This window comes from Rhinolophus hipposideros, assembly GCF_964194185.1.
Source record: "Rhinolophus hipposideros genome assembly, chromosome: 18".
In the NCBI taxonomy this organism is placed as follows: domain Eukaryota; kingdom Metazoa; phylum Chordata; class Mammalia; order Chiroptera; family Rhinolophidae; genus Rhinolophus; species Rhinolophus hipposideros.
Window position 1 is genome coordinate 9,528,724 of NC_138064.1, and position 17,333 is coordinate 9,546,056.

The 17,333-nt window shown below is 39.4% G+C and overlaps 1 protein-coding gene and 1 pseudogene across 3 annotated transcripts in view; both read right to left on the reverse strand.

The window, feature by feature from the left end:
* Positions 1-17,333, reverse strand: part of BMPER (BMP binding endothelial regulator) — a 220,073-nt gene that overhangs the window by 162,091 nt on the left and 40,649 nt on the right. For both annotated transcript variants that reach the window (XM_081079765.1, XM_081079766.1), the window contains exon 4: positions 4,630-4,712. In XM_081079765.1, coding sequence (XP_080935891.1) covers positions 4,630-4,712 — 83 coding nt within the window. The remainder of the gene's footprint in view (positions 1-4,629; positions 4,713-17,333) is intronic.
* LOC308510534 (ragulator complex protein LAMTOR3-like) lies at positions 907-4,386 on the reverse strand (annotated as a pseudogene). The gene is made up of 2 exons: positions 4,309-4,386; positions 907-1,349 (listed from the first exon to the last, which is right to left on the reverse strand). The product of its transcript is annotated as a ragulator complex protein LAMTOR3-like (transcript).

Sequence of the window (17,333 nt, forward strand, 5' to 3'; positions counted from 1 at the left end):
TGTGGCACAGATGAGGTCAGATCTCCTCAGCTTACCCCATTGATGCTTTCGAACTCAGGGTGCAAATCCTATTACCTGTGTTGTTCTTTCCCCTGTCCTTGGTCTTTCTCTTTGACCCTAATTTATTTATTCATTTGTTTGTTTTACTGTGAAAAATACTATTTTATTTATACTCATGTATGAAAACCATGGCTGTACTATGTTTACATATATACCAATATTGGAAGCAGAATTCGGTGATGAATCACATCAAAATTTTATAAAGAACATACAAACATGAAAACACTGATTGGTTACAGAAAGCAGAGTGGGGGAAAAAAGCATTAACGATTATTTTCATCTTCATTAAAGAGCAGCACCCTCTGAGAAGAATCAAATCAATTAGTGATATCCATCTATACTGCAAAATCATATACATAGAAGAGTGAGTGGTTGTGTTGATTTTATTAGTTTTACTAAGCCATTTTATCTTCCTCACACTCGATGCAAAAAATAAAACAATATGAAAAAGAATATGTCCTCATTATTATTCACAATAAAAAGGGTCTGCTTTGTTCTGGACGTATGGTGCAATAGGGACACGCCATGGCTCCAGTGGTTCAAAATACCATTTTGATTCTGACCCACCGAAGAGAATCTCAGGCAGATTTGGTGACTGCACTAACTCCATGGGAGCTGTGAACCATTTCTGTGGTATCCCCATATCTCAGTAAATAGGAAAAGACCCTGTATAAGAAAAGATAACAATAAATCAATCCATAAATTATATCTATAGGATATTTAGTGTAAGGGGGAGGGGCCCTTCATTGAAAACAAGCGTGCAAGAATTTTTGTGGTCTAAAGCTTGCTGAATTGATATTGTGTCTGTTATAAAGAAGAGTAGGTAGACATCAAACCACTGTCAGATTAAGAAACTTCCACAACTTGTCTCAATTCTTCAAGTAATGAAGCAAGTTCCTTTTCTAGGCTGACAACGAGTCCTATATTGGCACTGCTGCTGGCTATGAAACTCACCACCAAAGGTAAATAATTGAATTGAACCACCTGATGATCCTTTTATTTTTTGGAAGTCGAAGTTTGCTTCATTGGTCTGTTGCAGGAGCAAAAGTAAGTAAGAAACCAGGTCTCAAAGCATGCTCTGGAGCATTGTCATTGGTCACTTTAATAATAGGCCTTCCATCTCTATCTGACACGACAATAGCATAGAGCCCTTCAACACTTGGTAAATTTTTATACAGGAATCGCTTTAGGTCATCCGCCACGATGAGCCCCTTTCTCCCGCGGATCCAATACCTATGCCCAGATTCTGGGCTGCCTGGTTCTCTGGACAGCAGGGCTCTGGGTACCTCCTGTTACTGCAGGGACAGCTTCAAAGACAGGTTCCTCTGAAAGCTGCCATCGCATGGTTTGTGACCTCCTCTGTGCTCCAAGATCTTTCTTTTAAATTTAGTATTTAAAACCTTCTTGCTGTCGGTCAGCAGCTGACAGAGTCTCACAGTTCATTCACAATTGTTTTAAGTTATCAACATTTACTGCATTTTCTATAATTGCTATTAAACTTGAATCCATTTCTTATGAGGCTAATAGTATAAGCGTAATATCCCAGACTGGCACCTGGAGACCTAAATCCTTAGCACCCTTCTAAAAATATCTACACCAGCTCTGAAATCTTAGCAATTTCACTCCACCTCACATAGAACCTGGCTTTTCAGCATCAACTGAAGAGATTAGATGGAACTATCATAAAGTGCATATTATATACTCGTGTATCAAAACAGAGACTTTAGGTCTTAATGACATCAAGTGACTCATTTGCAAAGTGATCTTGGAATTCTAATGTTGTAATATTAATTGAACCATTTTGAAATTAATTTTCAGAGCTTGCTTTTGAAGAATTTTCACCATATTTTCTACTCATTTTATAAATGGATTTGTGTATCTATTTGTTTGTTTAGTCTTGTTTTTTTTGGGGGGGTAGCACAGGCTAAAGAGAAAGTAACATTTGACTATTAGATAATTTTCTTCATCGAATCTGCTACCATATTATCTCAATCCAACAAAGAAGGTTATATCCTAAACGTCTTTTATCTGTCAGGCCTGAGGCTTCCACTACGAGTGGAATTTATTGTGGTCTATATCACAGTGGGAAAGAAAAAAACAACTGCCAAAATATTATAATATACAACATCAGAAAACGATCTGTGCTTTAGTTAGCTTTAGTTACATAACTGAAGCAATGCAAAAAACTATGGCTCAAGATCAATTTCCCTTTATTATCTGCAATCCAGATGGAGGATTCAGGTTAGTTCCCAGCATGAATTTCCTGTCTGTAATCTTCAGATGGTTCTTTTCCAATAAACAACTAAAAGTGGAAAATAAAGGTAAATTTTTCACCATCAGAACTCCTTTGGTAGGAGGATATAAGAAATGCGCTAAAATTCAACTCAACTGGAAATAAGCCAGATCATTAGACTAGATGTTACGCCTGGTACCTAGTTGGACCCAGTACATGCAGGCTCTCTCAGAAGTGTTTTTAATGAGAGGCTCCTCTTGCTTACAACCACCCTCTGAGATACTGTGCTCATTTTATGGGGGGTGAAAATGAGGTCCAGAAAGGTTAAATAACAAGTTCTATGAGCAATAGAGCCCATATTTTACTTACTACACTGTACTCTCTCCTCTATTACTGAATCTGCGCCCTGTGAAGTCAAGAGCTTCGAGAGAGAGGTGGTAACTGTGTCATTCTGCACAGGACCCTCTTAAATGAAGACTTCCCTGACAGGTGCCAGTAAATGGTCATTTCTTGCATTCACAGATGAGGTCTCCTTCCTTAAAGAAGGAAGAAAGTAAGCAGGAGTGGGAAGGTGCCAGCTGAGTAGAGGATACACTTTTTATAACTACCTTAACAGAGATGGTTACCTTTGCTTGTATGGTTATTGAGTGAAATGATATTTTTAAATTAGCTAGCAGAGCTTAGGCAAAGCTTTTCAAAAAGAGGAAAATTAAAAGGCTAAGTCGATCTTTGGTAGGTAACATCACCTTTCTGAGCTCCATTCTGCTGTTCAACACTTCCTGACTCACAGGGCTGTTGGTCTTTAAGATCTCTTCCAACAATAATTTGATATTCCTGCATCATTCTTTCTGGGCCCTGCAGAGTAGCTAGTGACTCACATGATAGGCAGTAGGAATTTCAGTGTCAACAATTGATAACGCCTTAATGTATTACTCAGTCAACAAAATATTCCCTTCTAGGTAATAGTTTTCATTTAATTTAAACAAAGTCTTCATCCACAGGTAGGAAAATTCACCACTGGTCCATGCAACTTGAGCATTTTCAAGACCTCTGACTGTTGTATAAACATGTAATGATATGCTCTAAAGGGCATGCAGTTGCCTTCTCTAAAAGACAGTGTAACCATGGCTTTCAGAGGGCCCCTGTCAAAGAGTGGACATTTCATTGGTCAAGAAGCAGGGGTGGGGGGGGTGCTGCAAATCTTAGGAGGAATGTGGGCTTTTGATGTTGTTAAAACTCATCGCTCTCATCTCTTTGTTCCATGAAGCTGATTGAATCTACAACCTAGAGTAAAAATTCAACAAATATGTATTGATTCAATTAATCTATTGTTTATATCTGTTCTAGCTACTATTTATTTTCACAAGACTTACTACATAAATAAGCTGAACATTTAATTGAATAAGTAACTGAAGATCTTCTGAGTGAACATGCTTAAAGTGGGCATATAATAACATGAATACATAAAATTCAGATTTTAATAAACAAAATATCAATACACTTGAGATAAGAGCAGAGAGAAATATACATTAATGCTAACCATTCTTTCTCCTTTAAATGACAAAGCATAGCCTCGGACAGTGAAACAGGGCTAGGGGCACAATGATTTAACAGCATCTTCTCTATAGAGAATTTTTTAATGATGTCAACATTAGATGGGCATTTCTTTAGAGATCAAAAAAGGAGTTTGAAAATTTAGATTCTTCATTTCCCCTTTAGTTTATCTTGCTGTGTTTAAGACCTGTAACAATTAGAGACACATGGCATCAGCACTCTGTTCAGAGTTCAGCAAACACCAGCCACAGTGGGCTCCTTCGGAGGGGAATTGGCAGCTCTTAAATTCGTAAGGTTGCAGTCACTGAGGTTACAGTGTACTAATTGCTTTGACTGAATATAGTGTGCAGACTGGCTCCAATTCAAAATGTTCCTAAATCAAAAAAGGAAAACATATATCTTCTAACAATAATACCTCTTTCTGCTAACAGGAATTTGTGTTCTGCTTAAAGTTGACTCACAGGAAGACATGAATTTTCCCCAAGGACGTATGCATCTTCTAGAAGTTTTTCCAGGCACGATTTAACAATGGGGAACATTTCCACTGTGTGTTTCTGGAAGCGAGTCCTATACAACATTCATCCTGTACCTGTCTTATTACAGTGAATGTCACGATGAATACGTACAAAAATACAGGTGGTTTTTCATTTGTTTTCTTTTTATTTCTTTTTATTTTTCTAACTTTTTTTTTTTTTTGTATTGTTCTGTGTTGTCTGAAAGGAACTTGTAAGGAGGACTTTACAGAATCCTTTTCACTGGAGAGGGAAAGAGTGGAACTTTACCTGGCACTGGCGTAGGACGCAGGGTTCTGTAGGACTCTGCCATTTGAAGGAGCTGTTATAGGTATTTCCTTCATAGGTACAACCTAGACAGGAAACACAGAAGGAGGAAGACAGGCCAAGAATGAATGTGGATTTCCGTTGTCTTTGTTGCAAAACAAGTTATACCTGCTAAATCAGGACTAGTGACCACAGGAACCATCAAACTCCTTGGCTATTTTCCCCAAAATACAACTAAGCTTTTAAAATATCCACTTGGTTTTCGTTTACATCAATTCGTTGACTATTGAGAAGATTAACCACATTGACTATATTTTCAAATGAAAAACCACGTATCGATGTGCTCTCTTGCCCTTGTGACTTTATTTAAGCTTAGTAAAGTATAAGGAGGACCGGGGCTAAAAATACCACAGTGAAAGGGGATTTTACATAAGACTAAATGATCTCAAAATTGCTGAAGGTCAAAAGGGAAGTTTAAAACTGGCAGGAACTAAAAGCAGAAAATGAAAAAATAGGAAATGATTCCGAAATCCTACGCCCATCTAAGAATCTTGACAAGCCACTGTCTTCACCAGATGAAACCTTCTAGATCTTTCCTTGCTGGACTAGGAGCTATGATTTTATATTTCACTTTGATTTTACTTTTGGGTTGTAAAGTAGAGTAAGGAAAACTGAAACTATCAATATATGGATTATCACACGTTAGCCAAAACAGAAGTCATAATCATTCATTTGTGAAACCAGAAGTCAAAGACCAGAGATTCTCAAAAGAAGCATCAAGCCAGTTAGCTGAAGACCCTCTAGAAAGAGCCAAAAGAAAAACAGCACAAAGATCACATCCTAGATCTTGATTTAGTTAGTCCAAATAACACCCTCCATCTTGTGTGTTACACTTTTGGGGAAGACGTACCTGGTTATGCCTCTCATCCCTAATATTAGATTACTAGGAGTCTACCAGGCAAGGGGATTTAAAAATAATAGTCCGATTGCTTCGCCTAAAGAGTACAGAAGCAGGAACACACTCATGGGACAATATAGAAATAAAAAGGCCTGCCTCTCTGGACCAATGACTGACTACTTCTGGCAAGCCAATCAACCTCAATTCACATCGGGTTTTTTTTTTTTTCCCCTCTGTCCAAGATACACAGAGAAGACTTATCTGCTTCCCTGAATTATTTTACATACTGCTGTGGTAATAACAAAACAAAAAAAAAGGAAAATAAAAACCTCTTAATACATACAAACAAAATAATACAATAACAAAGGACTTAAGAAAATTTCAATTGACATTTTCATACACTTGGAACCGTGATCTGAATTCCCAGAGAATTATGAATGATTGAAAAGAGTTCAGTAATACTCTCCTCTCTAGTTCCTACAAATCAAATTACTAAAGTACACAGCTGATTGGAAACATATTAGGGAAATGCTTTCACTATATATTTTTTAATTTCCTTTGCATGAAGTGTTACAGCGATAAAATGTTCAACCACAGGAACCCCTAGCACACTACAGATACTTACGCCAAACCAAGAATGAATACAGTAAATTTTCAACAATGAAAACCAATATAAAACAATTTGGGCTAACATAAATCTTACCGAACAAACGCACTTACAATAGATGTGCCATGTGCATGTCTGATCCACTAACACAGATTCACTCGGATAATAAATGACTTGTTCCGAGAGATGGAGGCGGGGAAATCAGAGGGCCAAATCCAATTCATGTTAAGTCCAAGTAAATATGAAACGCCTGCCAAGTCTGCCAGTGGAGTTTCCAAATATGTTATATATTTTCATCCTCTGGATTAAAAAAAAAAAAAAACTAAAAGAAAGGGTGATTTTATGCTCCTAAAACAGGGCAGGCAAAGCTCTTGCCTTTTTACTGTGCAGGAAGAAGTGCACTGCAAACCCGTATAGTAGCCCAAGAAGGAACTGCTGGCCAAGAAATTGCTCCTAACAATGCCAGACCCTGTGCACGGGCCTCCCAGGGGTGCGACAGCCCTCTCTGAATCATTCCGCTCAATATGGGATAAAAGGTACTCCAGCAAGTGCTCCTCAGTGCAGGGAACCCAGCAAACGTTTTCTGCATCAAATAACGGGTGAGTTGGAAGTCTGGCTCCTCCACCCTATTGCAATATGTAAAGACCAAGGTCAAATGGTGAAGTGCCTCCTTGCTTAGCTGCCCTTGTTTACATGTCCGTCTATCACTCCAAAATCCATATAACAGATTTTTCCAAATGTTGGATGAGTTTGAATGACAGAACAGACTCAAAAACATCTATAATAATTTCTTCAGTGTAATCCATACCTTTCCCTTCTTCGCCTACCCTCACCAGCATCGGCTAGTAATGGAGATTCCAGTATACCAAGCGTAATACTAGTAGGTTTCATATGTAAAGGGATTCTAGCGAACAAAATAATTAAGGAAAGGACATGTGCACTGCTCTTTGGGTTCATGTTCTAAGATAAACATATCATCGCAATGCAAGACACTACCATGAGTTATGTGAAGACACATATACATACAATCAAAAAGAACCTCATATTTAGTCCATAATCACTTCTTATTTTCTGTAAGGCAAATTTCTTCGTAATAAATTCTATTGGCCACCAACTTTATGCTGCTCATATGGCAGACAGGCAATATCTTGCCCTTCTTTTCATTTAAACCTCAGAGGAGGAAAATACTACATATCTCTTACCGGCCAGGGTAGGGAGAAAGGTAAAGAATTTTTTCCATTATATATCGAGAGAGTGCTTCTCAAACTACCTCTGGTGAAAGATCAGTTTGTTTTACTTTTTTCTTCCAATCTGACATGGACTGATACTTTCATTTCATATAATAAAAGTGAATTACTAGAAAAATTAAATTTAAAAGACTAGGACAGAATGTAAGCCCAACGTTCTATTATTATATGTAACAGGCACAGAATTACTCAGTTGAATTATAAGAAACATTTGTCATTGTTCACTCTCCATTTCTGTCCTTATTTCACTGTAGACCAGCATCGTAGTCTGTGGCTCACTGGTGACGTGCAAAGCACATTTTAGGTCACCCCTTAGAGGATGCATCGTGGAGTCAGGATCAACCCAAAGACATAATCAAAATATTTCAATCTTAGATGTTTAGAACTTGAAGCAAACATACAGATAATATAGATCATCTCCTTCATTGTACAGAGGAGAAAACGTGCGCAGAAAGATTAAAATGGCTTGCTCAAAGTCAGAAAGCATTAGGTGTGAACTAACACTAGAATACAGGTCCTGCACGAAATCCACATTTTCACCTCCAGGTCTAACCTGGTAGTATCATTTGGGCTCTTTCTAATTCTAACATCCTTTGCATTGAGGACATACAGGCCCAAGAGAAAAGTCCATACTGTCCCTGTAAAAGTAAATGAGAGCAGATCCAGGAACCAAGTGAAAGAGTGGGTAAGTGGGGTAAGCCAAGGATTGGTTACGCAACCAGTAAAGTAGTTTTTTCTTTTTCTTTAAATATTTTGAAAGGAACTTTCAACAAGGGAATTTATACACATTCATTAGTTTTCTTCAGGCGATAAAAAGCTTTTCAGATTCCATAAGGCTTCAGTAAAACCCTCCATACTATAATAGGAGGAAGTTATTTTCTGATACTCACTACCCTCTATTTAAACCAATAGTTCTCAATAGGCAATTTTGCCATCCCCCACCCCCCTCCCTGGGGACTTCAAGGGATGTAAGGGGATAGTTTCAGTTGTCGGAACTGGAGGATAAAGGTGCTACAAACATCTAGTGGGTAGAGGCCAGAGATACTGCTAGACACTCTACAAGGCTCAGCAAGAAATCAACCAATTCAAAATGGCAATTGTGCCAAGCTTGAGAAACCCTAATTTAAACCATTACACATAGCCCAAAACAGTCCTTTTTTTTTTTTTAACAGTCCTTTACAAAACTAAAATAATACAAAAACAAGCCTAAACTAGCTACACTTTTCTATGTATTTTGGCTTTTTATGTTATTTTCAGGAAGAATTTCAGAGCCTTTTAAAACACACACACACACACTCTTATAGAGAAACTTGGCCTAGTCAACTAGTCAACTCAGAAAACACATGGCCATGGAAATAGGAAAAACACAAATAAATTGAATCCACAATTAAGCAACAGAACTCATTTTTCCTATTATTTGTGACCTTTTTTCAGTGGCCACATTGCCCCAAGGGAAAGAGAATACCACACATTTTCATCATTCTGTTGTTAAAATAGCTGTTAAATATCATCAGGACTATAAAAAATGGCATTGACCTTTTAATGAGCCTTAGCTCCACCTAGTTTTGCCCTTTAATCTTAATCCGTTCATTTCTCAAATTAACATCAGCTAAGAGCAGAGAACTAGATCTCACCACTACCAATAACTCAACCCCAGGCACCCAAGGGCCTCACAACGTGGCCCCAACCTACCTTTCCAGCACTTTCCCTTCCTTCCAGGAACTCCATCTAGGTCCCTGGGATTATATACCTTTTCCTGATCATCATGAACTTGAATGCTTCTTAAAACAAGTTCAAGTTCTCAATCAAAGCTATCTAGCTTCCACCTCCACCATTCCACTGAAATGTCACTCTCTAGGGCTGCAGCTGCCTACTAAATGCCCAATCCAAGGACACTCAGTCTTTCCTTTATGGGACATCTCTGTGGCAGTCTGACCACGCATTTCTACTTCCACCCCACCCCCATACGCCTTCTAGATGCTCTCTTCCAATTATCTTTTCACTCCCTCCACACCTACCTCCACCAAGCTTCTGCTTATTTCTCACCTGGACTGTGAGGACAGGCTTGCTGACTGTTTCTCCTGGGAAGAACAGGGGCCTTTTTCCCACACCCACCTGCACAGCTACCAGTGTGTGCTCTAAATCCACTTCTCGTTATCTCGTTTGCACACTTGACTCTATCGATAACTGATGGTTCTCAGCCTGGCTGAGGTGTAGGCTGGCACCTATCCCCCACCTTCCTTCTCCAGACCAACTGGATTAGAGGCTCTCGAAGTAGGAAGTGAAAGAGGAATCTACGTTGCAGCCAGGACTGAAAACCACTGCCCTCTACTACAAAATTCACACTTAGCATACAGCTCTCAGGGCTGGCCTTGACTCACTTCTTCATTTTCTTACCTGCTGCTCTAAACTCCCCAAATACGCAGACATGCTGCATGTAGAATTCCCCGCCAATCTGGCCCGAAGATCTCATCCTATGGTTTTGCAAATGCTGCTCCCTTCCTGAAAAACCCAAATCTTATGCATTCCCTCCATCTCCATCGACCCCACAACGACACATGCGTCACTCGGGCTCTCCTTCTTTGCCTAGCGAACTCTTCCTTCAGGATTCAACTCAAGGTCCCAGCCTCTGGGACACCTTCCCCACTCAGAATGTGCTCCTGTACTCTTGGGTCATGCACAACTGGCCTTTCAAATGTCCATTTCCAGGTCCCTTACATTACTTTGTGTGTAGGTACTTAATAAATGGTTAATTTCACCGATAATGAATAGTAAGTCCCAACATACACCTATTCCTGGAAACCACAGAGAAAGACTGTAAAAAGGTTGACATTCCCTGGACCTCCTCTCTTTTCTTCTTGGCAGATGGACCAGTTCAGTTCACTATCCCACTTCCAGAAACATCAAAGCTTTCCTGGACCAACTCAGACATCAAAGTCTGTCTCTTCTAACACCGACCACCTTCCTCCACAGACCAGGCAGGCGAGGGTTGAATACATGAAGGAAAGTCTTTGACCATCCTACCATCTACCAAATCTCAGAAATGAGAAGCATATCAACACTTTCTCAGTCTCTCTTCCTTAAAATTATCTTAAGGAGGGGGCCTATTCTTTCCAAACTCCACTTCGGTCCCCCAAAATTGGTTTATTCTTGTCTTTGGGGGGCAAGGTTAGCATGCAAACTGTCATCTTTACTTAAATTAAACCAAACTTGGGGTCTTTGAAGTCAGCTCATGCCACATGGAACAGGGAGGGAAACAGAGCAGACAGATCTGCCATTCTTTGCTGCTTCTGGGCCACCTGATAAGCCACCCCGTTCCCTGGATTTGGCCAATAAGCCCCAAATGACCCCAGCCCAATACAATTTTTTTTAATGACCCACTTTCAGACACTGTTCTCAGAAACATATGGAAGTATAATCAAAGGGATAAACATAAAATCTGACTAGCTATTCTAGGGCTTAAATTGTGTCCTTAGGAGTTCATTTAAAACAAGCTTTTATTACTCTTCAAGGCTCTACCTACCATGAATCCTGCAGGCAATTTTGCTTATTTTTGGCTAATGGGAATTTTATAGCCAAACCATTTCCTCAATCCCCAGAGAAAGACTCAGACCCATGAACTGAGTTCTTTAAGAGTGGCTGGTGCCCTCTCGCCACATTTTTTTCCCATAGCTTTCTTATTTTGTTTTCCAATTAGTAATCACATATATGATTGAAATGAAATAATCAACAATATAAAAATCAATGTTAGAAAGCTATTTTACTTATTTTTTACGGCTTTATGAATAAATCCCCAAATACACAGAAATATAAGATGAGTACAGATGACTTGCAAATTCAACTCCCTTCGCCAATATAAAGGCACACAAAATCTCCACATGACTTACTTGGATTTCAAACTATGTGTTTATTGAAGACTGTAAAGTGATGAAATTGTGGCTTACAGAACCAGTCTCATAACTTCATAGGATTAGAATACACACAATATCTGGCATTGGTATTAAGGTAATAAAACAGATTCTATGAGCCATAAATTATTTAGGATTTGATTCAATAAAATATGTTTTCAAACTTTTAATATAATTAATACAATAAGAGAAATATGAACTGCATTAAGGGAGAAAAATACTTGCAACAATTTTTTTAAATGAGCCACATCGCCCATCCCTGCATTTGATCTGTTCTGACCATAAACACTTCTAAATGTGGGAGTGTCCGTACCTCTGGGCTGAATCAGCATTGCAGCAGCCATTCTACCCTCAGCACCCCATTGCCAAATAGCCAACACCCATTGCTTCTGAGCAAGCAACGAAGTTGAGCATGTACTGAGCAAAAATGGAAAACGAAGGAAAAATGGGAGAGACTGTCCTGTGAAGTCATAAGACTGGTTTTCTGTTGCAGGCAGACTCCCATATGACTAAATTCCCATTAGCCAAAATGAATTCTCTGGGGAAGATAGGATGCTACCTCTCCATAGTACTTCACCAGCATGTTTCAGTCGCTCCTGGAAACCAACATGATAAAGTAAAATGCAGGTTCCGCGGCCAAAGAGGCAAGACCTGGTTTTGTTGATTTATGTTTAAACTGTTTTAAATGCCTATACCTCTGGCTAGGCCTTAGGCCTTCTGAGAGTATAAAGCAACAAATAATAAGAGATCAATAGATCAAGTTCAAACCTCTAAGGTTGCATGCACGCATTTTTCAAAACAGAAACATGTTTCACAGTTTGGGGGACACGGTGGCAGCCTAAGAAAATAAAATTTATTTGAAGACAGCAAAACAACCAACAACCTCATAGAATAAACTGTGGTGGCTACAGACAAAAAATTATGACTGGAACCCTCAGTTTCCCCAAAGTGATTTCAAAGACATGAGCACAAATCTCTCTGTCAAGCACAGAGAAGAAATGAGCTATGTACCACACACACATGAAATGCCATTTTGTGTGATTAATACATTGCCTGGCACAAGTTTTATATTTTGGGAAGCATGTTTCACGATGAAATCCTTAAAGGTTGATTACGTAGGATGGTTAAGGCTCATTGCAAAACGTAAGTCAGAAATATCTTACCACCTCCCATTTCCTTTTACTTTTTATTTTGAAATTATTATAGATTCACAGGAAGGTACTACAAATATACAGGGAGATTCCACACACCCTTCACCCGGCCTCCCCCAGTGTTCATTTCTTACATTACTATAGTACCATGTCAAAATCAAGAAGTTGCCATTGGTGCAGTCCACTGGTTTCTGAAAAAATTCAGATTTTACATGCATGTGTGGTGTGTGTGTGTGTCTGCAGTTCTATGCAGATTTTTTTCACATGTGTAGATTTGTGCAACCAATCAACACACAGAACTGTATTACCACAAGGCCCTCTCAGACTGTTCACATAACTGTACTCACTGCGTGCAGCCTCCATCCCTAAGACCTGACCACCACAAATCAGCAATCCATCTCTATAATTCTGTCATCCAAAAGTGTCATATAAATGGAATCGTATAGTAGGTAGCCTTTTGAGAGTGACTCTTTTCTTTCAGAATAATTCTTCTGAGATACATCCAGTGGCTACATGAACCGACAGCGTGTCCCTTGTGGTTGCTAAGTAGTATTCCACAGTATGGATGTGCCACAGTGTATTTACCAAGTCACCCATTGAAGGACGCCTGCACTGATTCCAGGTTTTTTGCCTATTATGATTAAAGCTGCTATGAACATTTGTGTACAGGATTTGGAGTGAACACAGGTTTTCATTTTGCTGAGAAAAATGCCCAAGAGAGGCATTTGGGTTATATGGTAAGTGTATGATTAGCTCTATAAGAAACTGCCATACTGGTTTTCAGAAGAGCTAAACCATTGGACACTTTCACCAGCAATAAATGAGAGATTTTCCGCATCTTCAGCAGCATTTGGTGTTATCCATTTTGAGTAGTAATGTCTCACTGTGGTTTCGATTTGCATTTTGCTAATGGCTAAGAAGATTAAATATCTTTTCATGTGCTTTATTGCCATCTGCATTTCCTAGTTGGTGAATATCTCTTTCTATCTTTATCCCATTTTCTAATTAGATTTTTTGTTTTCTTCACAAGGTCTTCCATAAAGCAATTTTTTTTAATGCAGTCTAATCTATCAGTTTTTCCTTTCCATGGACAATGCTTTGGGGGTTAAATCTAAAAATTCTTTGCCCAACCCTGGGTCTCAGAGTTTTTCTCCTACATTCTTTTTATACACGTTTTATAGTTTTATGTTTTACATTTAACTCTATTATCAATGTTCAGTTAATTTTTGTTTTATATATGAGGTTTAGATGACATTTATTTTTTGCCTATGAATGTCTAATTCTTCCAGCACCATATGTTGAAAAGATTAGACTTCTTCCATTGAGTTGCCTTGGCACCTGTCTCAACTATCAGGTGGCACATTAGTATGAGTCTATTTCTGGGTTCTCCATTCTGTTTCATTGATCTCTGTGTTGTAGTTCTGCCAGTACCGCACTGTCTTTATTCCTGTAACTATAAGTCTTGACAAGGGTAGACTGACTCTTCCCACTTTGATTCCTGTTTTACAAAATTGTTTTGTAGGTCCTTTGCCTGTTAATATAAACATTAGAATAAGCTTGTCTATGTCTACAAAATACCCGTGCTGAGCATACACCCCTTTTCTATACCATTTTAAATACTCTGTCTATGGGAAAATGATGCACACAGTATCCAGGAGCCTATCCCACGGCAGGAGGAAGCCTGCCTACGTTTGCCAAGTCCACTTGTAGGAAGCATTTTGTCTAAGAGCCGTGCAAGGACTAGGGGCATCCCTAAGGGGTCTGTAAAAATGCAGACTCCTGGAGTCTATCTTTTTCCTCTAATATGCTCCCTCCTCTACCTGGGCTTTTTTCTAGAAAGTTTGAGCTGAGCCACATTTGCTTGGGATGGTTTTAGAACTGTGGCCAGCAGAAAGGATGTCTGATTAAACAGCCCAACATATCTGCAGAGTCTTCTGGGAGGCTGTGTGTGGCCCCCTCTGATCTCATGCCATGGGATCAGAGGGAGGTCTTTGTTACATTTGAAATATGGGTAGATAAGGGCATTAAGGAGAAAAATTCACCGTCTCTGAAAACAGAACAAAATTGAAAAAGACCTTAACCTATGGGCAGAAGCTATAGAAGAGACTGCCAACTATCTGACAAGGAAAGCAGTCACTAATGGGTGTGATCATAGTTGGAAAGAAAAGAGGAGCAATCTCACCAACAGATGAGTCCCTGCTCATCCAACATGGAGTTGAAGGAGAGAGAGGTGCTTCACGGGAGCTCTGCCCTATTAACCTCCCGCACATCCTCAATCAGAGGAGCCACGGATTTCTGGAATTTAGTTGGTTGACACAGGCTTATCTTTTAAAACTGTCTATCTTTGGCTGGTGATATTTGTTAAAAAGAAGAAAAATACCAAACACCTGGCGTATGACCAGTGGTGTGCTGCTGACGTTTAACAACCAGCTCCACAAGAGAGAAAAGCCCTGATTTTGTAGTGTTTTCCAGTTTCTAAGGTGTAAATACTCCCGCCATGGTCAATCTGTAGCTACCATCATATCACTACACACAGAGTTGGGAAGTTCTCCAGCACACCAATGTATACAGAACTACATATTTTCACATTAGACGCTATTGGCTCTGTGAAACCTTTTCTCTTCCTAACAACAGCCCACGAATATTTGGCTAGAGTTTAGGGTATTTTATTGGCATCAGGGGTCATGCTTTATTTTATATACCTAAATAAAATATGTAAGACCAGTAGTCACATCTTTTCGGTTACGACATCTGGCCCTCTTCTTCCTAAACCTAGTGTACACAAACTCATAATTTAACCAGGAGAAAATTCATTCCAGTGGCTTCCAAGCCTTTTGAGCATCAGAACCACCTGGGGGTTAATTAAGACTATAGATGCCCACTGGAAACAACCCAAATGTCCATTGATGGATGAATGGGTAAACAAAATATGGTATAGGCATACAGTGAAAAATTATTCGGCCTTAAAAAGGAATGAACAACGATGCATGCTACAACATGAATGGACCTTGAAAGCACTATGCTAAGTGAAATAAGCCAGACACAAAAGAACAACTATTGTGTGATTCCACTTACACTTGGCAAAGGTCAAGGCACTACAAGTGGCGGAGCAGGGAATTGGTTCCACATCTAATTCCAAGTCCAGTCTCCTTTCACTTCATTCTTCAATGACTAAAGGCTGTTAGGACTATCCCCCAATGCACAGGCCCCAAGGCACAGAAGTTCCCTGTCTAGATGCCTGAAAATATCACTCTGGCTTTTGTATTTAGCACCTCAATGTGGCCTTGCTTCTAGAGGTCTGAAGTTGTTTCGTTTGCATTCACAGGCTCATCGAGGTGGCCGTACCACAGTCCCCAGAACCCCAAATATCAAAATCTCAAAGTACATTTTCAAATCCGATCCCTCTGCCTGTCCCAGGTATGGCTCAGAGAATGCCCAGACATTCTCCAGGAGGCAGAAGCCTGCCACATGTGTTAAATATCAGCTGGTTGATGCCCAAGCATGTCTGCAGATAAACATCTTGAGCCCTTTCACCACCAAGCTACTGGAAACATAATTAACTGGCTCTGGGGTAAATAAACTCATCTGAGTGCAGGAGGCACTCAAGTTCATGGGCATACCAATGTACTTTGTTCACCTTCGTCATCACATCAGTCCTGTTCAACGCACGCCTCTCTAGCAGACAGAATCTTAAGGCAAGTGTACATTAGCTCTCAGGAGGAGATTCCTCTCACAAAGAGATCCTAGAACATTTGGATCTTAAAAAAAAAAAAAAAGTGCCAACTTCTGAAGAGACTGAGATTATTCTCTGATCAAAGCCCGATAAGAAGAGTTATAATTGCAGCACAAGGATCATTTTCAAAATAACAAATAGGTGCATGTACATTCATGCATCTTCAGAAATAGACACAAGTCACACACACAGACACACTTGCAATTTCGCAGTTGCCAAACTTAACCAGCAAATAAGGGAGAATCTGGGCAGATGTCGGGGGCTACTGTGTCAAGCCATTTCTTTCCTGTAGTTTCTGATGATGCACCCCAACTTTCCACTTGGAATACCTAGCTTTATTTTTCTCAGTTTGATAGACTCCATGAAACAATGCCAATGGAAGCCTCAGAGGAGATAAGACTGCTTGGATTCCAAGACATTTGGAGATGACAAGCATCACTGTGATTTCATGCCCATGGTAAAATACAAGACAGGAGGAGGGGAGTCATCTTAAAAATCATCTTCAAGTGCAGAGCGGTTTATCCTGCGTGGCGGGAAGTTACAGGCAGTCGCAGAGTAGTTCTAAGAGCAGCTGCAGAAAACTCAAAGCCAAATCAAAGGTGTTTTATATGATGTTATAAAAGGAAGAAGATAATCATATCAAAATGATGGTAACTAGAAAATCTGAAGTCATAATTGCATAATGTTATTTGGTAACTTTGCATAATATACTGCAAGATCTACTAAAAGTTGCATTTAAGTTATTGCTATGTCTATTAGTACTGAAATATACTATATCCACTGCCATGTGAAAATATACTTAGGTTGTAGTGATTTTAAGGGTGCTTTTTTTAACCTGTATGGAATTTCAGTGAAAAAATAGTAAAGTGTCAGGAGCTGGGGTCTGGTTTATAGACATTCAGTCATTTTTCATTCCTATTTATCCACTCCTATTCTCTCCCCACAATTCTCGCTCAACTCTTTTTACGTCCTGCAGAATTCCCAAAAGGACTTAAGATGTGTTAAGATGCACACGGCTCATTAGTAATGCACTAAATATACAGCTTATAGCATGAGACACACACTGAACTAAGAAGACTAGAATTTGGTCCCAATTTTCCTATCTTTTTCTTCCCTATCTTTTTCCCCTTTTTCCAGTAGTATATTTTACTACTGTGTGCCAA